Genomic DNA, 27,806 nt, shown 5'->3' with positions numbered 1-27,806 from the left:
CAAAATGAACACCCCATATAATACCCCATCATTCTGCAGGAGGTCTGGACTAAGTAAACTATCTTCAACTCTGATGTAAAACATTTTACAAAAAAAAAACATATTCCAATTCTGACTCTGATAATGCTTTCTGCTTCTACTTCAACTTAGCACATAACATATGTTGTTTTTTGCACAGGTCAAAGAGCAAAACAAACAATGTGAACATTTGAGCGACTCTGACAGCACTGAAATAGATCTGTGAGTGTTGATTAAAAATTACAAGTATTTTATCAAATATATTATTTTGTTTCTCAACTTTGTGAAATAACATGAAGCAGAGCTGACTGGTATATTCCAGTCTTTTTATTACCCTATGTTCTGTACATTGTCTGCTCTAGCATTACTTGTATGGTCTATCTTTTTGTTTATATTTACTCACACTCTGAAACAACAAAAGGAAAAAAAGCAATTTAAGCTTACTGAATTCAGAAAGAAAATAAATAAAGCTAAACAATTAGAAAGAAATTTTTTTTTTTTTTTTTAAAATCTTGAATGGATAAATCAGTATCTAACTTCTTTGCACATTTAATATTTTACAAGAGACAGTTCAATTTTCCTGCAGGAAGACATGGGATGGCAGCCAATAGACCATGAACAACCAAGCAGCCATTCCGTGTAAGCCACCATTTATTGAATTATTCATTTATACTTATCTTGAAATATTTTTGAAAAAAAAAACAAGTAATGGTCAAGACAAGCAGTCATATATATAAATATGTATGCATATGTAGAGAGACAGTATTATACTGGTCTTTAGTTATTTGTAGCCATTGCTGAATTTTCTGTTAGTAATTATTTGTTTTTGTTTTTTTAAAACATGATTAGCTCAGAAAAAAGTAAAAGAGGCAGGGGAATCCCAGACTGCCCAGCCAGAGGTAAAATGTTTTTTTTTTAAACTTTTCTCCATAGTGTTGTCACAGTGTAATTTCTAAATGTTTATTTCAATTTTTTAAATAGTGTTTGTTGTGTATTTATGTTCTTGTTGTGTGTTGTGAACTGATCTGTTCTTGTGTGTTGTGACAAGAGGGACTATAAGGGTAGCTACTTTATTTTCAGTAAGAGTTAGCTCCCTTTAATATACTATTTAATTCTCGGTTAACTGTTTCTTCTTCTTCTAGCCAGCTTTATTGCTGCTGAGCTGTCAGCTCTTTTGCAGACTGCCAAGGAAAAAAAGTGTGCTGTTTTATTCAGTTGTTCATCACTGCCATACAGGGTGTTGGTTATGTTGGGCTGTAGTGGAAGTAGGGTCTGCCTAAGGTGGATTAGGGAGGGGCATTCAAAGAGGATATGGTTTACGGTTTCAAAGGGGTGGGCGCAATGTCTGCAAAGGGGTAGTTGTGTGGAGTTTATTTTGTTCAGGTGGTAATTTAATAGTGGTGTGTGTCCTGTTCTTAGTTGGAAGATTGTAGGTTGTTCTTTGCGGGGGAGGAAGTTAATACTGTCCAGTTTGTTAGGCATAGTCATTTCTCTGTACATGGCTCTGCCTGTGTTTCCTGATGCCCATTGGTTGAGCCACTCCTCTTTGTGATTGTTGACTAACATTGACCTTAGGGTGAGGTAGTTAACAGGTCTATCTGGTTGTTCCATAGATGAACCTGCCTTTGATAGCTTATCTGCCTTTTCATTTCCCATGATGCCAATGTGTCCAGGGATCCACTGTAGTGTAATATTGATATTTAATTTTGATATTATCTGGTGGATTATCACAATGAGTGTTGTCAACTCTCTTGGGTTGTTTGAGGTGCTGCTGTTAAGTGCTTGCAGAGTAGATTGGGAGTCTGTAAAGACAACAATATCTGATGGTGGTTGCACTCCTTCATATAATTTGTTTTCCACTGTTTGGAGTGCTATGGTAATTGCCTCAATTTCGGCTTGGAAGTTTGAGCAGTAATCACCACAGGGTGTGCTTATCTCAAAGTGTTTATTTTTAGGGAAGACCAGGAAGGCACCAAGATCAGCATTGATGGTAGCTTTGAAAGCCGATCCGTCTGTATAAATATGGATAGCTGTTTTTTGATAGCTTTCGATTGTTTCAAGCGTGCCTACTTTGAGCTCCAGTGGATTTGATTCTTTTGTTAAGGAGTTATTTAGTAAATGTGTTTTGATGGTTGGTTGTTTGTAGTTTAGTCCGGATGTAATGTTTGAAAACCTGGTAATTTTTTCTCTGTTATTGGGTAGGTGGTGTTTTAGGGCTAGTTCGTCAGTAAGTTGGATCAGAGTCCTTTGCTTTTTTTGGTTGTTTTTCCTATTTCTCTAATTTATTTGGATGATCGTCCTCCAACCTTGTGTATCTCTCAATAGCTTCTAATGCTGCTCTGTTGCGCCTTAACTTAAGAGGTTCAATATTGGAGTCTATTTCACAGGCTGCTGTGGGAGTAGTTCTCATACCTCCACTAATTAACCGCAAGGCTTGGTTTTGGATTGTATCTAATGAGGATTGATAGGTTTTGTTGGCAGCTACTTGTATGGAGAGACAATTAACCATTACAGATCTGACATATCCAGTGTATAACTGTCTTAAGGTTTTCTTTTCAGCTCCCCAGGATGTTCCTGCTAGGTGTTTTATTATGTTTAATCTTTGTGATGCCTTTTCTTTTAAATCTGCCATAAAGTATTTTAGAGACAGTCTTTGGTCTAGTTTTACACCAAGATATGTTGGATTTTCTTCTTTATTTATTGGCTGAGAGTCTATTTTTAGGATGTAGTTTCTTTTTGCTGTTTTGTTGCTGTGGCTAAAGATTGAATAAACTGACTTTTCTTTGTTTATTTCCATTTTCCATAATTTTGAATATGTGGAGATAGTTGTGAGGGCTCTATTTAGTTTGGATCTAGTCAGCACTGGATATTTCTCTGTAGTCCAATAGCCACTCTCTCTTGAGCTGACCAGTGCATTTTGAACGAAATCTCCATCCATAATGTTTAACTAATACTTGTGTTGTTGTGCTCTGACTGTGTTACTTAAGAGGAGTGTGCCACTGTTATGGGAAGAGTGTTTCGTTAATGAACTAAGTAGACTTTATTTATTTGTTAGTAATAAGTTGGTTTATGTAAATAGTATGTATGTTTTTTTTTTTGTAAAAGACATCTTTTGTTTTGATATGAGACAGTAGTGTGTCTCATGGATGTTGTCATTTGATTATGACATTTATTATATTATTGTAAACCATTGTTTTGGTTTTTGAGATGAGACACTATTGTGCCTCTGTGATGCTGGTTCTTTGATTATTTTGAACTGAACCTGTCCTACTATTTTGATTTGTTTCATTATTTTATTTTGTTTTGTTGGCCTTTATTTCCGTTTGTATTTTACATGATCTTTTTCTTATGTTTCTAAACAAACTCTTTTTTTTTTTTTTTTGTTGCAAAAGAAAAAAGGTTCAAGACCAGAAAAACAAGCGGTACTTAGAAAAAGCTCAAGGTTGTTGTGTATGTAAAATCTTTGTTTCATGAAGTATCTCTTTTTTTTTTTTTCTAATATAATATCGCCTATCAAACTTGTATAAGCTCTCTACTTATAAATTTCTAATAATTCAATTTCCAAAAGTTAAGAAAAATGCCCTGAAGCCAGTGGCGTAGCTCGGGTGAGGATAGGAGAGGGGAGAATTTGAAGATTCCCACAAATTGAGTGTCTGAAATTTGTTTTTAAATAAATTAAATGTTACGTCACTTTCATGTAATCCTGCCTTTCACATTGTTATATCAGTTAGTGACCCTGTTGCATGTATTCCACACAGAGTATTAACTCAATTTCAAGGATTAACTTCCATAGCGCTGACTAGTGGGCCGTGTTACTCTCAGGAAGTAACTTTGTATAAAGGGTAGTTTAAGAGCACTGAAAACAAAGGAGGCCATGAACGTGTTGAAGAAAAGTATCACTAGTCAGATGATTCATACAAAGATACAGCAATTGAAGCTGTGAAAATGTCTCTTAATAAGAGAAGTAGTGCTGAAGAGATTTCATTCTAGTGTCCATCCTACAGTTGCTGATTCAGAAAGGTTCTTCAACAGCTTGATGATTTTGTCAAGCTGCAAAGAAACTGCCGACATAGTTTTCTCTCTTGCAGACCACCTTGTATTACTGTCCTTTTTTAAACTCCAGGCTCCAGCTTCTTTGTTTGGCCCATCTCTCGGGTGAATTGGAAAAAAAATTGACTTCATATGGAGATGAAGGACAAATTCAAAGTCTGGAAAACCATTTGGACACCTTTAGGTTTCTTCTTGAATCATGACACGCTGATGAAAAACTGTTACTTTTTCCTGTTTGATGAAATACAGGCAAAGTGCTTAATAAGCTAAAATGTTGTAATTTTTGTTGCCTTAGAAAAAGACTAATAAAACTACATCTCTGTTATATCTAGGAGTGAAAAGAACTTGAGAAACACAAGCAATGAAGTTAGTAACCTAAAGTCAAGGTTGATAGTAAGTATTTACAAACTTATATCAACTCACTCTGTCTGTCTGTCTGGCCAAAAGTTTGTACACAATATTTCTCTGACACCCAATCTTAAGCTGAAATTTGCACAATTATTTCTTTTACCTGAAAACACAAGAATCAATTTAAAAAATTAATCAATTAGTACCCTAACCCACACCCATGAGGGGACCTTCACCACCCATAGGGGTAACAGCGGTGGGTTTTGAACTGGTTAGCAAGCCTTTCTCACATCCCCACCATGTGAAGGTACACTCAGGTACACTCGCTAGAGCATACAGTGGTAGCTCACTGAGAGCCATGTTTGCTCACGTACTTAGCCATCTTAGTGGGTAACAACTGGCCACTTCAATACATGTGTACTGCTCCGAGTACCAAAGACAACTGACTTAAATTGAGTTTAGTAATTATCACTTCCTCTTCTTCTTTGAGGTTTTTCTCATGCTATCACCTTTTTGACCCAAGGTGAACAAATAACATAGTGGCTGAGTGGTAAAGGACTTGACTTTTGAACCAAGGGGTCATGGGTTCAAGTCCTGATGAAGATGGATTTTAATTTTTGTAATTTCTAGGACACTGAGTCCACCCAAGTTGAATGTGTACCTAGCATTAGTTGAGGATAAGTAAAGGTGGTTGTTTGTTGTGCTGGCCACATGACACCTTTGTTAACCTTTGGCCACAGAAACAGATGACCTTACATAACAGGTTTTTTTGTATAACTAAACAAACAAAACAACATTTAAACCCATTAGCCACTTCTGCTGTCCAGAACATTTTAGTGCTATACTGTTTTTATTAGATGTTCCTAAAACCCCTTTTCAATATTTGAAACTTTTTAAATTAAATATTTCTTCAGTCTCATTGCTAGGTTTTTCTTCTTCTTCTTCTTCATCGTTCTCATTGTTATGTTGGAGTGTTCATATGACTAGACCAGTACATGAGATGAACTGCGCAGTGGTTTCCAAATCAGGGAGCTCTCCATATAGTTTTCTTTCTATTGGGGTGATTTGGGGCCAATGTCTTATACAGGCCTCTTGGTAAAGAGAGCAGTTTTGGAGGACATGGTCGGCATTCTCTGGTAATACTCCACATTGGCAGATTTCACTGGTTCCAATTTTGAGCTTCCGGTACATGTGTCGTCGCATTCTGTTGTGTCCGGTCCTGAGTCGAAAGATTAGACGTTGGTCTTGTCGGGATAGCTTATAGGAAGCGTCATCTTTCTTGTGATTTGGATGAGAGCTCGTCCATTTCTCATTTATTTTGTTTACAATTAATTTCTTCATTTCTTCTGGATAGAGTGCAGAGTTTATTTGAGAGTTAATTCTCCCACTCTTGGCCTTCTCATTTCCTTCTAGTTGTATATGGGCTAGTATCCATTGAATAACAGTTTTTTTTGCTGTTGTTGTTGAGCTTTGTACGTGCTGTTCTGAGGTTTTTAATATAAGAGGAATCAAGAGTTTTGCAAGCTTTGGAGGGTTGTTTTCGCATCGGTTAGAAAGACAATCTGACTGACTTGGATGATTTGCTAGCATGGTAGCAGCTAGTGCTAGTGCTTCCCTTTCTGCTCTGTGACTGTCAGAGAGCTCTCCAGTTGCAATGGATTTTTCTAGTTTTCCTCCATCTGGCCATTCGATAAGTATTCCAGCTCCTCCATTTGTGGTGGCTTTATGGGATGAGCCATCCGTGTAAACTCTTATCCACTGATTGCTAGAGTAATTGGTATGTAGAAAACAGTTCACTATTTCCTTGAGCTCTGTTGGTCTGTAATCAGATTTTCTTTTTATGTTTTCAATATGGTCCCTTATAGTAGGAAGAGGGCTTTCGTCCCAGGGTGGAGATTCGTTATAGTGTATCGAGGATTCCAGAGTAATTTTTTCAAGTTGGTGTTTCTTTTTTAGGTTTAGAGATTCCTGTATGAAATTGGTCCTTTTGAGACGGTTTTTTGTGCCAGTTTTGTGGATTTTTGTTCTGAGTGGGTGCCTTTCCAAGGTTTCCAAATTAGTGAATTGGGAAAGGATTTTTATTTCTCTTCTTTCATCCAGAGAGATCAGGGCAGCGGTTTCCTCCATAGCTCTTATGGGTGTTGTTTTGATTGCTCCTGTCATTATCCTTAAACCAATATTTTGAACCTTGTCTATTTTTCTTAGGTTGGTTTGGGCTGCTGAGCCCCATGCTGAGGCACCATATTCTAGTACAGGTCTTACATAACTGGTATAGGTCTTTTTCAGGATGTGATTAGCTCCCCAATCTGTGCCAGCTAATTTTTTCAAGAGGGATAGTCTCTGGATGCCTTTTGTGTTTTATCTATTTGGTTTTTCCAGGTTAGTCTCGGGTCATAGGTGACTCCAAGATATGTAGGGCTGTCATTTTTTTCTAAAGCTTCCTTATCTAATGTTAATTTTATTGTTTGTTGTTTTGTTTACAGTGAGAATATGGTATATTGTCTTTTTTGTGTTGATGGCCATGCCCCAGTCTTTGGACCAATTATTGAGTATATCGAGAGCATCCTGTAATCGAAATTTCGATGTTCCTACATATTCTTCTGTGCTAATTAAGGCAAGGTCATCTGCATACATGCTGCTTTTAACTTTTCTAGGTAGGTTTTGATTTAGATCGTTTATGAATATTAGGAACAGTGTTGGGGGTAGGACTCCTCCTTGGGGGACGCCATTTTTTATACCCACTGCCAGGTTAATTACAAATCATTTTGGAGAAAACTGATTTTATTTTTCATTAAAAGAAAGAATCTTTATACCTTATTTTCAGTTATAATCTCTATTTTTCTAGCTGTACTTTGTATTTTTATATTAAATACAAAAATGTGACCTGCTTCTCTTTGCTTAAGATTATAAAGGTAATCGGGGGTAGGACGTACTGGGTTTATACAATGTTCAATATCAAATGGTTAATTTTTGGTAAACTCTTTTTTAAATTCTTCAAATTTATCAGTCTTAGAGAAATTGATTTAAAATTTTGTCTTGGGAAATGCTATTAGGATGTAGCTTATATCTTTCAAGACAATTTGTCTATATTTTAAATTGCTCTCTTTTCAGGATGTGGAGCATGAAAAAATCATGCTAGTGAAACAGCTGACACAATTTAGATCAGTAAGTTATATCTTTTGCAATCAAAGTTGATCTTAAGGACCATACAGAAAAAAAAAGTAAAGTTTCCCTTTCAGACCTTGAGATCTATGGCGCAGATGATGTTAAGGCCATCTGTTTCTATTGCCAATGGTCAAATAGCAGGATGCCATGTGGCCAGCACAATGACCAACCACCTTTACTTTGCCCAACTAAAGTCAGGTTCCCATTAGAGTTGGGTGGACTCGGGGGCGCCCTAAAAATCCCGAAATTGAAATTCCCATTCTTCCCTAAGATTCCAACCCAGGACCCCCGTTTCAGAAGCCAAGCGCTTAACCACTCAGCCACTACCACCCCACCCCTTATTCCATATGCTTAAACAAATTCCTGCAAGTTCTCCTTCTTCCCTAGTGTCATTAGAGAATGGAAAGGGTTGCTCAAATCATCCAGGAAAACCGACGACTTAGCAAAAAGTCATTGATTAACATGCATGACTAGTTTGAATGGCGTAGGACCTAATTACCTTTTTATTTGATACAACGTCTGTAAGTAAAATTGTGATAAGAATAGAATAAGAAAATGAATCTGATTAACAAATATTTGTTTTTCTCTTCAGAAATACAACTACATAACCAGACAGAAAGACAAAGAAATCCAGGTAAGAATAAAAATAGCTATGAAAATTTTTAGACAATACATTTTTTTTTCTTAAAGGTGTCAGAGAGAGAAAGAAGATTAAAATCTTTTTTTTTTTCCAGAGACTCAAAAGTGAACTGGAGCGGTAAGTATCTTGCCTAACACTTTCTTTTTAGCACTTTTTTGTTCTAGATTAGTGCTTGTTTTTTTTTTCTGTAACAATATTCACTTGTGGTTGAAACAGATAAGTCTTGCAATGGAGAAAAGGGATTGCTCTTCTTCTATAATACAGACGTTACTTCAAAAAAGAAGATGATTACATCCCACGCGTCTTGCATTCAGTCATGCATATTAACCAATGACTTAAATTAAATATTAGACCTAGACTATAGTCTATAGCAGGGTTAACAAATTATGGGCTGCAGGCCACATGCGGCCCGTCAGAATATGCGGTCTGCGGACACATACAGAAATCAGGTGTGTCCACAATATATACATATAAATATGCAAATAAATTAAAACTAATTTTAAATATCTGTATAAATATTTGGCAATGTCTCATAAAATGTTTCATGTAAATGAAGATTATTCTTATTGGCTATATTTCAATACATTCAGTTAAAGCAGTAGTGGCCTTAGGGGGTAGCTAGTGGGGCAACCGCCCCCCTGCAATTAGAGATTCCATTGTTATAGTCAACTTCGAAAACCAGATCAGTTCTCATAAACTAAGATATTTGATAGTATATGATTTGATTTGATACAAATTATTATGTAAGTTCTTAACATACTTTTGGTTACAAATTCTCATTCTGTTTGGAAAAGACAGCATCTTATAACCTGCAGTATTTTTTTTTAAACCTTTTTTTTTTTTAAATCTTGTTAAATCTCTTTAAATTTCAGTGTACAAATTAGAACTTGTGGATTGTTCTTTGCATTATCATTACATGATACATTTCATGTGAGGACAAAGAATCCGCTACTAGCCCTAAACTTTAATAAACTCAACAGAGCATCACATCTTAATTTAATATAATCCAGCTATATCGTGTTTTGGTATTCAATGTATTCTAATGTTTAAAATAAAAAAGCTATATACAATTATTTCTTTTTTTTTTCTTTCAGCCAAAATGAAAAAGAGTGAGTTTTCACAGCATGACAGTTTTTTCTTAGAAGACTTTTCACAGTGTCAACTTTGTATTGTGGCTTTCTTCAATTGTCATAAAGATCAGTGAATTCTGTTAATTTAGATTTGAAATTTTGTAACTTAATACTGTGATTAAATACTGAATTGTACCTCACCCTTGTTGCTTTTATCTGTACAGCCAATGATTATGAATGTTAAGAATTCCAGTTTTTTCAAATTATGAATTGGGTACAGGCTGAGAATATTATTTGAATTATGGCTTTAAAAACAAAATAGTTTAATTTTTATTATAACAAAATGAGTTTGATTGCACTAAAGTGTTCAACTAAAATAAAGTAGTTATTAAACTAAAATTTTATCATGAATTTCAAAATATAGTTAACCAAACAAACTTTTCATAACTTTTGTATTGGAGGGGGGGGGGGGCGCTAGATATAATTATTCAACTGTATACCTACAGTTCGATCTTATTCTTTTAACTTTGTACAAATATTTATCCATAATAAAATCAGTAATAAGGAAAATGTTTCTTACATAAACATTAATGCACAATAAAATAATGTTTAAAATGCTAGCACAATACAAATGTCTAGAATAAAAATATAGAGCCCGGAAGCTCAAAATTGGAACCAGTGAAATTTGCCCATGTGGAGTGTCACCAGATAATGCCGACCTTGTCCTCCAAAACTGCTCTCTTTACCAAGAGGCCTGTACTAGACACTGGCCCCAAAACACCTCAATAGAAAGAAAACTATACAGAGAGCTCCCTGATTTGCGCAGTTCATCTCATGTATTGGTCTAGTCTTACCATATTGCCTTGGATTAATTCTTGTTAGGACTATTTGACCTCTGTTTAGGGTGAGTTGTATTTTATACTGTAACGATATTCTTTAAACGGATTTGTTCATATTTCTAGTTTTAGAAATTGTCTTATTTTTATAGGGTTTCAGTTAATTATTTCATCGTTGTCGTTGATTCAATGCTGTGGGTTTTTGGTATTACCCTGGACATTGTCGTCGTCATCTTTGTATTGTTGGTCAGAAGTTAATGACAGTTCTAATATGCTGCTATCATGATTGATGTCCGTTGGCAGTTTATACAGAACTTATTACAGAGACATATCTTTGGCATACGATATGAAACTGTGATGTTGAAGTCAGTGTTTTCAAGCAACATATTGGTGCTTACTTTATTTATGCTTTTTTAAGTTATTACTTACAATGAATTTATGACTTTTTATCTTTATATTTATTTGTGAAAAATTATCATTTACATTATTCCTTTCGATATTATTGTATAAATATTATTCTATTAAATTCATATTCTATTTTAACTTATCATACTTTGTTTATTATTTTATGAACAAGCTGAGTGTGTATGGTATGTCTGTTAAGCTGAACTTCGAGACTATGTATAATCATCAAGCAAAAGATAACAATTATTCTTTAATACACACACATATTGCAATTGAAATTTTACTTAATTACCTAGACATTTAAAAATCTAATCATAAATAAAGTCCTGACAGGACAGGACAGGCATTAGTTAGATTGTCTTTACAATAATTTTTAAAAAATGTTAAACCATATCAATACATAAATAACCATTGGCAGAACTAATTCACAACAATAACAACTGAATCATAGTTCTACAAATGACAAGAAATAAAATGGCCGCCACTAGAATGATTGTAGGAATCAGGAGAACACAAAAGAGTTCTTCTGTCAATATACAAGGTGTTTAAATGTAAAAAAAAAAAAAAAAAAATATGGATTAGTAACAGTGATGAATAATAATATATCATATTACAAAACTGTTTTTTTGTTTTAATGTACTAATCACAAATCTGAGATAAAAGAATATTTTAAATTAAGTCAACAATAAATGCTTTAGAAAAAAAAACCTAAAAAAATGCTACCAAATACAATTTATATATATAAAAAAGTATTAATCAGATGTTCCCTCAGCAGCTTGTTTGGTTTCTTCATACTGGTACTTAGAGAATGAATAGCAAGAGAAAATAAATGACAATTAAAATAAAGCATACAACAAAACAACATAGAAAACACTTTTTTGTCCCTCCCCTTTCCACTAAAATGAATTTCAATGAGTGGTTGTGCTAGTAATCTAGCAAATTACATTTTTAAAACTCCCTCACAATTTTATCTATTTTAACAATGGTAGTAGACATGGCTAAGAAAACAAAAAAGTTTCATTACTTTTCTATGATTAACGTTTAGTAGATTTAGAGTGCAGAAGTTAAACAAAAGCATAAACTAAGATGAATTCTTTTCAATAAAAGGTAGAATCAAGGTGATAGTCCAGCCAGCGAAACCAATGTTTTGATGAAGCAAATTTTATCCAGCAAAACTTTTGCAGTTTGTCTAATGAATGGAACAATGACAAATTTATGTGGTCAAATAAAAACAAGTATCATCTGGAGATCTAATACAAATGTCACTGGTAAACTTTAAGAACAGTTCTAGAGAAAAGAAGATGTGTGTTAAAATAAATAAAGATCTATACAAACAAATATACACTTATAAATGTATGAAATAAGAGTAATTAGCCACAGAGAAACTGAAGTGAAACTCGTTAGTAAAAATCATGAACAATATTTATATAATATTTAACTTTTTTTTTCAGTTTATGTTGTAATAAATGTTTCTATGACAAAATAATTCACACTTTGTTTTTCATATTGAGAATAATTCAAGTTGGAGGTGATGACATTTTTAAAAATGGACCTTATAAAACAACAAAACAATTTTAAGTCTCAATAAACTAATCTTTTTGTAGGACTGAACACTATTTTTAAATACTAGTCCAAAAACTTATGGTTACAGAGCACCCCACCCTGAAAAAGAAAACATTTAAAAAATCCTACACGTTTTTTAGGTCTATGAAATATTGGACAGGAAATAAAGTCATGTATTGATGTGGACAAAACTCAAAAGGGATGATTTAGGTCAGTGCTGCCCAACCTTTTCCAGCCTGAAGGCTGAATTTCTTATACATGTCATGGGCCACATAAAAAAAAAGGCAAGTCCAATGAAATTGGTCTCTGCACCATGAGCAGAAGCTTCAAAAGCCAAACTGCACTGCATCATGGGTCAGATATGGCCTGCAGGCTCTAGGTTGGGTAACACTGTTTTGGCTGCATACATTCTTTTTAAGAATGCAAAAAAAAGACATGAAAAAATGTGCATCTATTTTTATTATTATCTCGAAATGCCAATAGTGGTTACCATACATAACAAAACAGTTTTAAAAAATGTGATATGTTAGTTTCAAATTATTTTTTATATTTCAAAGATTTGATAAAATATTGTTATTAAACAAATAAAATTGTCATTAGCAAAGATGAAAATGAGGAGAAAAGAAGCAAAGAAAACTGCCTACAAAATCATTGTGTGTATTTATTTAAGAGGAATTTTCCCCTCTTGAAAACATGCAATGGCTGAAAATCCTTTTTATATTGGTTGTTAGCAACAGTCAATAAATACTATTTTCCTGTGCATTAGCTTATTACCAATATGCAGTAGTTCCTTGTGTATTGGCTAAGCCAATCTGCCACCCAAACCTTGAATGCAATTAGCTTTTAAAATAGAGTCATCTTTAAGTTTAAAGGAAATTTTTTAAAATGCTAATTTTTATGAAAGAGACAAAATTCCTAGTGCACTGGCTAATCAAGCAGAGCTCCCAATAAACAAATAATGCCCAAGTGGACTTATTAGACATTTGAAATACAAACTATTACACCTGGTTAAAATTGATACTTATGAATTAACTAAGTTTAATTTTTATTGGAACCAACTTTTTAAGAAGCCTATCACAAACTTCATCCTTTTAACATGCTGCAGGTTACCTTTGTAAAGAATTGAAGAAAGTGGGCCTCAATTTTGGTAGACATTTGTGTTTTTCAAATACAACAATAACCAAACCATCTGTTTGTTATGTCAGCATTGAAATAAAGGTTTCAGGTCGGGATGAGAGGTCAATATCCGGAGAGGATTTTTCACTCATAGTTTCCAAGTTCTGTTTTGGGCTGGGCATAGGTCACATATGCTCTCCACATTAGCACTGACCTGGGATGAGCATTTGCTGCTACAAGTAGCATCACTGCAGGCACCATCACAGCCAAAGCTAACATCATTAAAGTTATTGTCTTGATAGGATGAGTTCTGCTTTTACTTACAGGAGAATGTTTTGAGATTGGCGAGTGCCTTGCGGCAGAAATGGATGAGTTTTTGCTACAATGAACTTGACGTTTTTTAATGTTGTTAACCTAGTCTCTTGCCCATCAGCTTCATCTTCACTTCGATACTCCCTGATTGCAGTGGCAGGTCCCAAAAAGTTTAATGTCTTAGGATAGGTCGGTAGGATGAAGCTCTGCAGGGTTTAGTTTGTCTGATGTTTGGGTGTCCAGTGAAGCTTCATATGTAGATTGAGATTTGAGCGGAGAGGTAATGTCTTTCATAGACCCTCTGCTGTTATTGCGACGATGACAAGACTTCCTGGCACGCATTTTCGTAGGAGGTGGTGGTACCAGCTAAGACCTGGTTGTCATGCTCCCTTCTGTGTTTTTTATAGAGTCAGGCTTAAAGTCAAAAGAGAAAAAAAAAGTGTCTTTATTTTTGTTGTCTCATCTCTATCTCTTAAAAAAAAACTAGATGTATAACATTCTAAAATTCATTTCTTTTTCTTTTTCTGAATACCAAACTATTGGTCCTAATAGTACAGTCCACAGCAGCACTTTCAAAACTTAAAATAATATGGAAAGACAAGGGCTTAGCCCTCAGCACCAAAATCAGACTGATGTGCTCCCTGGTCATGGCCACATTTTTATATGCTTGCGAGTCTTGAACGCTGAGCTAGAGAGGAGGATCCTAGCAATGAAATTGAGATGCTACAGAAGGATCCTAGTTATCACATTCAAAGACCACATCACAAACCATGAGATTTGAGACAGGGTTACTGCAGCGATCGGACCCCATGATGACCTGCCAACTATTGTAAAAAAAATGCAAGCTTAAAATCTATGGCTATATAACAAGATCTACGGGGCTTGCAAAGACCTTCCTTCAGGGAACAGTACACTGCTCACTATGTTTGAAAGGAAAATTCTTCAATATATCATTCATCAATGTTCATGTCCCTACTGAAGATGCAGATGATAATACAAAAGAAGCCTTCTATGATGGACTGGAAAGAATTTATGATGAAGCACCAAAGCATGACATCAAAATAGTCCTAGGAGATTTCAATGCAAAAATTGGAAAGGAACCAGCATTCATACCAATAATTGGCAAAGAAAGCTTACATGAAGAGACCAACAATAATGGCATAAGATTAGTGGATTTGCATCAGGAAAAGGAATGTCTATCAGCAGCACAAAATTCCAACATAAGAATATTCACAAGGTAACCTGGATCTCACCTGATGGCAACACCCAGAATCAAATAGATCATATACTCATAGATAAGAGACATGGATCAGATATACTAGGTGTAAGAAGTTTCAGAGGAGCTAATGCTGACTCAGACCACCTACTAGTAAAAGCTAAACTTAGATAAAGAATAAGTACCATACACAATTACCAAAGACAGAGAGCACAGCAATATGATAGTCAAAAACTCACATAGGATCCACTTGTTGCAGAAACTTATAGAATGGCACTCCAAACGCAACTGACAACATTAGAAAAGGACAGCGAAAATAACATAAATGAGCATTGGGAAATAATAAAGCATGCTATCAAAAGAACAGTAGAAGAGGTAGTTGGATTTAAACAAAAGAACAAGAGAATGGGGTGGTATCATGATGAATGCAGACAAATTATAGAAGAGAAAAACAATGCTCGGATGATAATGCTACAGAGAGAAACCAGAAACACTAGACAGCAATACAATGAAGCAAGAAGAAGGGCCACAAAAGTTGTGAGAAAGAAAAAACGGGAATGGGAAAAGTCCAAGATTATTCAAATTGAGGAACTAGCAAAGGAGGGAGACATGAGAGGAATGTATATGAAAATTAAAGATGAAAAGAACGGATTTCAAGCTAGATCACACATGTGTGAGAACAAATATGGTCAGCTTATTACAGAAAACAGCAGGGTAATTGAAAGATGGACTGAATACTTTGAGGAGATCCTAAATACCACAGAAGATTCAGACAATGGAGAATATGAACTGCCACATGGGGGACCAGATCCCTTAGTGAACCCTCCAACACTCATTGAAACATCAGAAATAATTAGGACCATGAAGAATCACAAAGCACCAAGAGAGGACCAAATCACAGCAGAACTAATGAAATATGGAGGGAAAGACTTACATTCCCAAATACACAGACTAATATCAAGAATTTGGGAAGAAGAAGTAATACCAACAGAATGGGAAACGGCTCTTATAACCCCAATACACAAAAAAGGATCCAAGTTAAAGTGCTGTAATTACAGAGGAATCTCTCTACTAAATGTGACTTATAAGATACTGTCTAGGCTTATAACTAAGAGACTTGGAAAATATTCAGAAGAAATCTTAGGTGACTACCAACGTGGTTTCAGACCCAACAAATCCACAACCGACCACATCTTCACACTAAGATGTATACTAGAAAAATGCCATGAATACAACATACCAATCCACCAACTCTTTATAGACTATAAAATGGCTTATGACAGTATCAGAAGGAAATACCTATATGACACTCTACAGGATTTTGGAATACCCAACAAGCTGACAAGACTTATACATATGACATTAAACAACTCAAAAAGCAAAGTCATAATACAAGGAGAACACTCACGGGAATTTAGGATTAAATGAGGATTAAGACAATGAGATGCACTTTCCTGCATGCTTTTCAATTTAACACTGGAGAGAGTTATAAGAAATATACACATAAACACAAGGGGAACTATTACTAACTACTTCAGGAGAGAAAACATGGGTCCACAACCAACAGGGACGATATACAGCCAACCTCTACAATAATTTGCTTATGCCGATGACATTGCCTTATTGGGTAAAGAAACCTCTGACATCGCTAGAGCCTTCATACAACTAGAAGAAGCATCTCGACCAGCAGGACTTGAGGTCAATGACAGTAAAACCAAGTACATCACAATGACAAGAGACAATCAAACAGAGGGACAAAATATCAAAATCAAAGACCATGAATTTGAAAACGTCCAAACTTTCAAATATCTAGGAAGTACTATTAATTTCAAAAATGACCTACTAACAGAAATAAAGGAAAGAATAGCAACAGGCAACAGGGCATTTTATAGCACCCACCATTTACTTAAGAGCAAAACGATTTCAAGGAAAACCAAGAAAATAATATACAAAACCATAATAAGACCAGCAGCAATGTATGGAAGTGAGACCTGGACACTGACAAAGACATCTGAAAATTTACTTAACACTTGGGAAAGAAAAATTCTTAGGAAAATCTATGGTGCCATACAGGATGAAACAGGGTAGAGGACAGCACTAACCATGAGTTATATCAATTATATGAAGACCCACCAACAGTGAACGAAATAAAAAAGAACAGACTACATTGGGCAGGTCACCTTGAAAGAATGTCAGATAACAGAGGGGCAAAAATCGTATACAGGCAGAAACCAAAAGGCAGGCGACGCAAAGGCAGACCCTGAATGCGATGGATAGATGACGTGGAAGCAGATCTGAAGCAGCTTGGGGTTAGGGCGTGGAGACGAAAGGCCCAGGAGATCTCTGAATGGAAGGATGTGTTGAAGCAGGCCAGAGCCCTCCATGGGCTGTAGCGCCACTGGGATGGATGGATGGATAAAGATTTTCTTTATGATTGCTAGTTAATATTTACTTAACAGTGTAGTAAATTACAAGTCTTATCAGTTCCTCAATTGAGGACCCTTACTTTGACATTATGTCTACCTTGTCATTTCTCTTTAGCCTAAAAGTCTGCCTCTTTATTTCCTTTTGTAAGTCTATCTTTTCATTTCTCTTTATGTCTATTTGGCCAAGGCTCCCTTATGGTATGATAGTGGAGTGTGAGCTATAGATTGTGGAAATAAAGATACACTCACACAACAAGAAAATTTACTTACATGGTGACTTCAGACTCTGACATATGTGTCGTTTTTTTTACCAAGTCGATCTAGCTTTTCTAGAACTTTTATGATTGGACGAATTATACTCTTACTACTATTATTGTACATAGTCAGTAATTGTTCTCACCTAATAAAAAAAAATTCATTATTAAAATTGAATGTTTGCAATGATACAAAATAATCATACAGAAAATAAAACATCAACATCATAAATAAGTAAGGGTCAGGTTAGGGAGTATTTAAACTTATGAATGAACAGGTGAAAAGATCCAAAATTACTTCACATAACTTGGGTTCTTGGGTTCAAAATCCATTTGTTAGCATTGAACTTACCACTGCTGGGTCTAATTTAAATAAGATACCGGGTATGCACTTCAAGGACCCAAAGTGATAAAGTCATTTTTTTCAATATTTTGATTATAACAACAAAGTTTATGCTAAACATAAATTCTAATACAAAATAGAAAATGTGTTTCAAAATGGTTCCTGGTCACTTCATCCCCGGTCATTTCATCCCCCGGTCACTTCACCTGGTCACTTCATCCCCGGTCATTTCAACCCCTGATATTTTAATCATCTGATCATTTTTATCTAACAGATTGTAATTTTAAAAATCATGAAATGAGCAATATTTAAAGTATTCATTTTTTATTTAAATGACAAAATTGTAACACGTTCATGTTTAAAAGGAATTAAAGTAAAACTTATACAGGCGAAATGATATCACGAGGATGGGTGAACTCCGCCTTTATTAGAAAAAAATAAAATCTTATTTCAAGGCTAAAAATGACGTGCCCATTTTCAAGAAAGAGCGATTGAAAAATAAAATAAAGTGAAACATTGTCGTACTTTCACCGCACATTGGCCTTTGATGATAAGTTATCAGCGGCATGGTCATAATTATTGTAATCGCACTTCAATCTCTCAAAAGATTTTCTCTACTTGCACCGCACATTGGCCTTTGATGATAAGTTATCAGCGGCATGGTCATAATTATTGTAATCGCACTTCAATCTCTCAAAAGATTTTCTCTACTTGCACCACACCTTGGCCTTTGATGATAAGTTATCAGCGGCATGATCATAATTATTGTAATCGCACTTCTATCTCTCAAAAGATTTCCTCTACTTGCACCACACCTTGGCCTTTGATGATAAGTTATCGGCGGCATGATCATAATTATTGTAATCGCACTTCTATCTCTCAAAAGATTTCCTCTACTTGCACCACACCTTGGCCTTTGATGATAAGTTATCGGCGGCATGATCATAATTATTGTAACCGCACTTCTATCTCTCGAATGATTTTTTACTACTACCACCAAATCTTGGCCTTCGATCCGGATAATATTATGATATTACAACCCCCACATCCAATAGAAGCGCTATAGCTAAGTACATACCCAGATTTACAATATAATATACGATTTCACATTAAGAAAACAAAGTCGCATTAGTAACAAGTCATAAAATGTCAAAAAAGCATTCTACATAATCATATTTATACATAAAATATTTAATTGTGGATGAAATGACCGGGGATGAAGTGACCGGGGATGAAATGACCGGGGATGAAGTGACCGGTCACCGTTTCAAAATATATATTTTACATGTGAGGAACATTCTACCTTTAAAAATAAGATAAATGTTAAGCTAAATTTTTTCTATGTGCAAAAATTTGTTATTACAAAAATTTGGGAAACACTTATTTGGATACATTTAATGATACATATATAAATAAACAGCAGCACATGGGACCGAGTTTTTAAATGAGAGAAAGTAGTGAATTAAATGCGACAAAAATAAGGGAGTGCACCGACCAAGGCTCGAACCAGTGAAAATTGACCACTGGGGTGGTAATTTGCATATAGGCAAATGACTCTGGACCAAATGAATGTTTTTTGGACATTGCGATGGTCTAGAGGTTAGTGCATTATCGATAGGCGGTGTTGTTGTTTGCAGGTTTTTTATCCATTTATTGTAATTAGAAAATGAGAATACCTCAGATCCTTTCTTAGAATATCTTGATGATAATGACAGAATCTGTGTCTTTCAGTTAAGGACTTCATTGAGATTCAGAAAAGTCCTCCCGACTGAATCAAAGTAATTTAGCAGAGGCAATCTCATGGTGCATGAGAATTTGTCTAAATGATGGTTGATTTTTGAGCTTTGCACTCCTGAAAAAAAGAGAAAGATATTTACTATTCTTTGGTGGTGGTCTTTTTTTTTTAAGGAGTGTGTTGATGATTTTATAAATTTCATTTATATAGAGTGTGTGGTAAATATTGCATATATTTTAGTCAATTAATAGTAGTAAACCTTGTTTGCATAAAAGTATCACATATGATAAAGATTTCAGACATGAAAACTAATGTACAGCTGTGTCTGCTGGTTAAATTTTTGGGTCATCTTAAACATCTCATTTCTCATTTTTAGTTCTAAAATGTCAATTATAATGTTTATTCTGACTGGCTTTATAACAATGTCATTGAAATTATATATACATCTTTATCTAAAAAAAGTAATTACAGCAACAACAACACAAAAAAAATGATGAAAACTTAAGGAATCATATCTTGCATATCAATACTAAGACTAAGACTAAGACTAAGACTGCTTTATTGATCCTTACGGAAATTTATTGTGATTATGAGTGTGGACACCTAAGACCATAAAGTCATATCATAAAATACAGGTAAATTATTTTTTTTAGGTAGAAGAAATCGCACCAGGCTACTTACCAAATGTCTACTTTTTCATTTCACTGCACATTTTATTTCAAATGACTTCTGATGCCATTCAGGTCACAGTGCCAGTGAATGACATTTTAGTGCTTTTTTTTTTTTTCATTCCACTCTCGGCTGGTTCCTGACAATATCATTGGATGCCACAAGAACACTGCAGACAAAACGAAACAAAAAAATTTTTGAAATAATTCTTTTTAAACATAATCACAAAATGATTGCTGAGAGGTTGGTAGTGACAGCATTCCAAAAGTAGGTAGAAACACACATATTAGTTCTAGCTAATTGCACTAATAGAAAAACCCAGTTTCAGGTAAAACGTAAACAATTTACCGCTACATCATTAAAGAATTTCTAAAACAAGAAGGATGTTTCTCTCTGCACTTTCAAGTATGAATGAAAATCTCTGACAAAGGAACATAGCTACTGTAGTATATAATCTGCATGTTTAAGTTCCTGCATAGGACAATTAATATAACAATTTTTTTTTGTAATAAAATAAACTTAGCTTTCAGCATAGGAAACTTATTGCTATTACTATGACATCTTTCATAATATAATATACAGGTTTGGAGAAAGATTCAAATAAACAGATTTAGAGGATTAAGATAAAAAACCAGAGTTAGCATGTATAGTTGTGCAAATAAATTATCAAGCCATACAGCTAAGAATGTGATACAATCTAATCAAGATTTCAATCTTATGTGAGTCCTTACTGCTGCTTAATTACTCAAAACTTCAGAAAGTAAAATATTCTCATTTTACATCTGACAATGTTTACTGATGCAGAAGGAAATATGTTGTCTTGTGTCTATCCTGTACAGTTATTTTCCTAATTCCCTGCCTACCCCATCACATCCTTTGGTTTATATCAAAATAAAAAAAAAATTATTTTCTATGAGAAGATTCAAAACTGGATCACACTCACAATGACCTGCTGACTACTGTCAAAAAATGGGTACTAAAACTTAGTGACCAATTACAAGGTTCTCAGGGTTTGCAAAGACTCTCTCTTCAAGGAACAGCACCAGGAAAAAGGAAGAGGCAGAAGGAGAAAGTGATGGGAAGACAACATTAAAGAATGGATGGGTCTGTCACTGAAAAGATTCTATTCAAGGCAAAAGACAAAAAAAAATGGATATACTAAGGGACAGGTGAGGATGATATACAGAGATAAATATAGCTTAGAGATTTTTTAAATTAATAATGAAAATTATACTTTGCATACATTTTTAAAAAGATAAATTTTAAATTGACTTTAAACTCAGCTGTCACTGATCACATGCAGGGAACAATAATGGTTTTTTTTTTTTAGCAGGAATGTCTAAAACTTTTTATTTTAAATTTTTTAAAAGTCTGACAGATTTAGTACTGGTGTCGATTGTTATTGCTAATACTTATATTACAAATTTGTGTTTTAGTCATGTTAGGAAAAAAAACATTTTCTAAAAAAGTATCTTTACAAAAACAAAACAAAAAAACACTGCAGTCAATGAGTTGAAAGACAATGGAAAATGCAAAAATACTACAAGAAAACCTACTTGAAGGCTATAATGTTTGGGTGATTCAGTTTCCTTAAGTTCCGAATGTCTGTCTCTTAAATATCTCTGACCTTCTTGACTGCTAACTTTTTCATTACAGAGTTTGCCAAGAAACACAGGCCCATGAGCTCCACTTCCAAGCCACTGGAGATCTGTGATACTTTCAAATGGAATTTCCCAATCATAAGAAGAGGAAACTGAAATAAAAACATTAGATTATAAGGATAATATGGTCTTTGTATTAACTGAAGGGTACTTTTTCAAAACTTAAGTTTAAAGCTTGCTGGTCTCACCAGCACTGCACAGTCTGTCTGATCCTAGCCAATTTCCTCCCACATACTACCATTGATGTCTGCAAACCTGATAGACCAACTGCAGACATCAATGTCAGACTAAAGTATAGTCTAGACTTTAATTAAAAAAAATATTATTAGAAAAATATAGGTAGCCCACAACATGAGTGGCCAGACCTAATGATATGGGCTTTAGACTGTGATATGGTGGTTCTTAGTTTAAAATGTCAATAATTATAGGGAAGAAAATGATTGAAGGATTAAAAAAGAAGATGGATGAGGGGAAGGATGCAAAGGGATCTATTTAGATATCAATGGAGGTAGTAGAAGAGAGATAGAGTCAACAACAACTTAGATATCAATGGAGGTAGTTGAAGAGAGAGTCAACAACAACTTAGATATCAATGGAGGTAGTAGAAGAGAGATAGAGTCAACAACAACTTAGATATCAATGGAGGTAGTTGAAGAGAGAGTCAACAACAACTTAGATATCAATGGAGGTAGTAGAAGAGAGATAGAGTCAACAACAACTTAGATATCAATGGAGGTAGTTGAAGAGAGAGTCAACAACAACTTAGATATCAAAGGAGGTAGTAGAAGAGAGATAGAGTCAACAACAACTTAGATATCAATGGAGGTAGTTGAAGATAGAGTCAACAACAACTTAGATATCAATGGAGGTAGTAGAAGAGAGAGTCAACAACAACTTAAATATCAATGGAGGTAGTAGAAGAGAGATAGAGTCAACAACAACTTAGATATCAATGGAGGTAGTAGAAGAGAGATAGAGTCAACAACAACTTAGATATCAATGGAGGTAGTAGAAGAGAGAGTCAACAACGACTTAGATATCAATGGAGGTAGTAGAAGAGAGATAGAGTCAACAACAACAACAAAAAAAAAGATTTCAGGAGTTCTAAGTCCTACTTCAAAATGTTTATATAGCATAGGTATACTGTTTGTAATATAGAGTTACTCAGTATATCTATACTTTTATAGTAGAAAAAGGATGATGAAAGGAGATAAAACTGTGAAATTGTTATAGTCATATGTTTTAATGGGTGGGAAGTGTGGTCGAGAGGCCAAGTGCGCTTGAACTTGGCTTGGCTACCTAGAAGGGGGCTCGAGGTTCGACACCCGACTCAGAGTTGTGTTTACTGAGCGCCAACTCCTAGATACCCCCTCCCCCCCACTGGTCCACAAATGAGATTGGACCAAAAGCGCTGTGAGCATGCTATAAGCATGAAAGTAGCGCTATATAAAAGCCATAATAATAATAAAATAATAATAATGATTTATTTTTTTAAGTTATCCAAGAAATAGTTGCCAACCAGGCAATTGATTTAACATGATATATGAACAATTTTAACTACCTCTGGCCTAACCTAACCCTAGGTATCTACTTTTGGCAATCCATGAATACATTAGTATTAAGTGTGCATGAGTGCGAGGTAGAACTTACTTGTTACACCAATTCTTCTTGTGTCCCTTGCAATACAATTAGCAATTAATATGGACCACATACTGGTCTTGCCTGAACCACTCTTCACCATAAGATGTACCTAAAAACAAACATAAAAGTATCTAGTTCAGTTGCTGCAAATAACTACTTATAATCTTGTGACAAAGCAAGACATAGTGTGTAGATCAATGCAAAAGAATTTCAAGAATGGGTGGCTAACAATGCAGGAGAGATGGCAGGAATATAAAAGAAATGAATAGAACTACTCAGCAGATCACTAGTGGTGCTTAACTAGCTACAAGATAAGTGTAGATTTGGCCTGCTCATTTTGTCCCTATTACAATAAAAAAAAATAAAAAATAAAAAAAAATTAAAAAAAAATTTATTCCCTACTTAACTACTATTATTTTTTACAAACAAAAACACAAACACTTGTTAGGCCTATCAGTTTGGCCATTGTAGATATTCTTATGAAACAGCCGTCCTCGAATTCTAAAAAAACATAGCTATACCTGATACCCATGCTGAGCTACTGTTAAAATAGTTGCTATATGTGTATATCCCCTTCAACACTTTTGAATCCATCAATGAAAAAGCCCGCATAACAATGCTACCCCACGACAATTTTCTAGCCCTCAGATTTATAAGCCACCTTTCTTTTTTGTCTCTTTCATCCCAGGTACGCTGTTCTGCCTCACCATGGCACCCGGGTGGAAACGGCTACTTGAGGGGGTAGCTAGGCTAAATGAATGGCGAAACATAACTCCCGTGGGGATACCCACGGGTAGACAAGAGTCCACCCATTGCATGGGTGGGGTGGCAAAAGAGTCCCCATAAACCTGTCACACATCCATGCGCTGTTCCTCAAGGGACCGTTACATAAATGGAGTGTCCACCACGGTTAGCTAGGTATAATGAAGGAAAATGGCGGAGGCTCCCTGTGTCCTCGGCCTTCAGCCATGTGCAGCCAAGCATCAGAAATAGCAATGCTTTACATAGGCATTAACTCGGGTCTCTCTCAAACAGAACTGTGTTCCCACAGGTTTTAGTTTTTTTTACTGTTTGGCGTCCAAACAGGTATTTTTTTAAACTTTGAGCTCGAAGAGCCTCCGGCTCAGCCCATAAGACGATCAAACGGTCTCTTTCATCATTCAATCAAATGGCCTGAAAACCCATATTAAGGAGTATGCACAAACTCTTCTTAGGTTCATCAGTAGTAGTCTTATCTATCTACATTATAATGCCCCCAAACCCACATATAATATTTTTAAAAAGACACCCTCTCGCCAAAAACAATACACACTTTTTGGCCCTTGTATATTCAGTGGAACAACCAGTACTACAATCATTTCTTTATTTGCAATGTAGTCAACTCTTTACTTATTGATTTTTATTTTGTCATAGATCAGGATCTAGAGAGGCACCTTATTTAGAATAACCCATCTTTACAAACCATGTTATACCCCCCACCCACCAAACACATACACCTTTACACTTTTAACACGCCCTTATATTCACTGTGACAATTTTTAGAACTTTAAATTTTTGCTTTAGAATAAAGGCCTACTTGAAGATCTACATCTAGTCATAAAAAAGTTTTTTTTTACACACACATGCTTTCATACAGATTAAAAAAACAAAACAAAAAAAAGTTTAATTATGCTGGCTCTCAAATATAGATAAGCTTGTAGAAATTGCAAATAAAATTTTTATGGTAAATTTAACCGCTGCAGTTTCAATCTAGACAATAGCTTAGTTGTCTAAGGCTTCATTTAAAAAGTTAAATATTTGTATTTTATCATCCACTGCAAGTGTAGGAATTATTGATTTAATGAGTGAATGCATTAGTGGTCAGGACCAATAATTTTAAATTGTATTATATATATACCATATACCACTGACTCATAACTAATTATTAAAAACAAAATGAAATGTATGTAGTCCATTGTAGGGCTTTAGATTTTTGTTGCATGTGGAGGCATGGGATACTAAAATTCATGGCTTGGGGAGGGGAGCATTAGGATGTATGGTATGACATAAAAGAAGCTTCTGATAGAGTGACACTAATAGTAGGGATGAGAAATAAAAAAATTATCTTTGAAAAAAACAATTTTTCGTTAGTACATTTAAAATACTTTAACAGAACTTTCCAATGGTGTATAAATTATGACTGTAAGTTTAACAGAAAGTTATGATTTTTTTTTTTTGTGGGGTTTTGACCTAACATCAGTTGACATGGAACAAGAGAGATGAGTCATCATGAGAGCATGTCTGAATTGTCAGATACCACAAATTTATGTAAATCTGCATTAGAATCTAGTCTTGTTTTCTATATCTAGATATGATCAGATGTGAATATATACTAGATCTATGTCTTATGACTGTCTACTGAAGACCAATGCCAATGTCACGAATGTGACTCAATGTCAATGAATTAGAACTAAACTGTCTAAACAAAAACAATAATAAGTTTAAAGGGAAACTCCGATAGTTTTTCAAATTTTAGTTATTGACATATTTAAATTCTGCGTAAAAAGTTGTAATAGTAAACATTATATCATTTTTTATTTAAATGCTCGGAAAATTTTATATTTAATAAATTAGACAGAAAATTCTCCACGCCCCCAAAAAAACGGGGTTCTGCGAGATGTTTTTAGTTTTTAAAAACGTGACGTCACGAAGGTGCTGGCTAAATATAGATCTAGACCTATATAACCGATAAACTCTCTAGTCTAGATCTAGACCTATCGGATCGCATTTATTGTTACGCTTCACAGCTAGATCTAGTCTCCACGTTGATTTATAATCGGTCATTGTTTATAAACCTCTATTTCTACTTGAAGAAAATTAAATATTGTTCTTCAGCTTGTTGCAGTAGTTCCAATCACAAAGATAAAATCAGCAAGTATGCTGATACAGAAATTAGTGTCTCTTTGCATTTGTTTCCAAGAGATGAAGTTTTAAAGGGAAAATGGGGAAAATTTATTCACCTGAAGAGCAAATATTTTACAAAGAATTAGCTAATTCCTGTTTATGCTCAAACCATTTTGAGAGAAGCTGTTTCAGCAACTTCACTGCTGTGGAAATGGGATTTTAAAAAAAATTGAAGTTAATACCAGGTGCAGTACCAACAATACATTGGATTTCCAGGCCAAAGAATTCAATTAATGATACTACTGAGACATTTTAAACAACTGAAGTTCATAAATATAAATGAAATCAGATTTGTGAGCTAGAAATTTACTACGAATACTAGATCTACTATTAAATTTCTTATTTAATAAGTAGATCTATCGTCTACGAAACTCAATTTCAACTTTTGAACTTTTGACCTTGGGGGTGTGTCTCGCCGGCTGAGCCAGCGTCAAGCTCTCTCATCACTTTTTCCATGTCAACCAATGTTAGGTCGAAACAGCACAAAAAAATCATAATTTTCTTACGGTCAAACATACAGTCATAATTTATACACCATTAGAAATTTCTTTTAAAGTATTTTAATGATGTAATAACGAAAAATTTTTTTTATCAAAGATAATTTCTTTTTCGCCTCCCTATCAATGAGTATCAATAGGATTTGAGTGCACCGTCGTGACGTCACACAGAAATTCAGTGAAAATCTGACTGTTTTGGATGCGCAGAAAAATTATGTCACAAAAACATCAATTACTAAGTTATTCTTGCAAATAAAAAAAAAAAGAATAATATATTCATTATCTATAAATCAAAACACATATTATATCAAAAATTGTCAAAACCATCGGAGTTACCCTTTAACTACTTTAAGTTTGGAGTCTAGAAATAACATTGAAAGGAACGCTGCTTCATTTGCATCAACAAGTTCTAGATCTAATAATTATTTTAAATCTTCGTGAGACAGCGCGTGAAAACCAAATGATAGATTCTAGATCTAAGATTTTATAAGCTAAAGTGCCTAAAGCTAAACACACCAAAATCAGCTGGTATGCCATCCATGATCTTGGTTGACAACAACTGTTACAAGGGATGTTACTCCTAAACACCGAGTGGTGCAACCTATATAAAACACACATCAACTCGGGTTTAAAAAAAAAAAAAATTCGCATTATTTGTAGTGTTAAAAGAGATCTCCATGTCTAGTCTAGATATAATATATATGTAGGTCTGTGGTGCTGATTACATCCAGGCTCGGTTCTAGTCTGTCTTGTATGTTACTAAATCTATAATTATCTAGACTTTGCTATTAAAATTACGTCACTTTTAAACTTTTAATGTCGCGTTAACATTCCGTCCATTTTAGCGCGCTAAAAAGTATTTTAAATACAACACAAGAATTAAAACATTTTCAATAAA

General features: G+C 34.6%; 1 protein-coding gene and 1 long non-coding RNA gene across 4 annotated transcripts; one reads left to right on the top strand and one right to left on the bottom strand.

Moving 5' to 3' along the window:
* Window positions 1-10,588, top strand: LOC129921748 (uncharacterized). 3 transcript variants are annotated; one of them, XM_056004397.1, is made up of 7 exons: window positions 11-240; window positions 583-657; window positions 4,401-4,461; window positions 7,528-7,581; window positions 8,174-8,215; window positions 8,316-8,338; window positions 9,330-10,588. In XM_056004397.1, exons 1-7 carry the CDS (start codon window positions 161-163, stop codon window positions 9,361-9,363), a joined length of 369 nt encoding a protein of 122 aa, XP_055860372.1. In that variant the 5' UTR covers window positions 11-160; the 3' UTR covers window positions 9,364-10,588. The 3 variants fall into 3 exon arrangements, with proteins under 3 accessions (XP_055860375.1, XP_055860372.1, XP_055860374.1); XM_056004399.1 differs by having other exon boundaries at window positions 19-240; window positions 9,316-10,588; XM_056004400.1 differs by lacking the exon at window positions 8,316-8,338 and having other exon boundaries at window positions 1-240; window positions 9,316-10,588.
* A 169-nt stretch (window positions 10,589-10,757) lies between these two features.
* On the bottom strand, window positions 10,758-27,512 carry LOC129921815 (uncharacterized). Its single transcript, XR_008773794.1, has 7 exons — window positions 27,425-27,512; window positions 23,478-23,577; window positions 21,723-21,919; window positions 20,179-20,335; window positions 19,439-19,614; window positions 17,436-17,565; window positions 10,758-13,937 (listed from the first exon to the last, which is right to left on the bottom strand). It is a non-coding gene; the product is annotated as an uncharacterized LOC129921815 (long non-coding RNA).
* Between the last annotated feature and the right edge of the window lie 294 nt (window positions 27,513-27,806).

Source organism: Biomphalaria glabrata, chromosome 11 (assembly GCF_947242115.1).
Source record: "Biomphalaria glabrata chromosome 11, xgBioGlab47.1, whole genome shotgun sequence".
Classification (NCBI taxonomy): Eukaryota; Metazoa; Mollusca; class Gastropoda; family Planorbidae; genus Biomphalaria; species Biomphalaria glabrata.
Note: the sequence above shows the minus strand (reverse complement) of the source record. Positions and strands in the feature narration are given on the sequence as shown.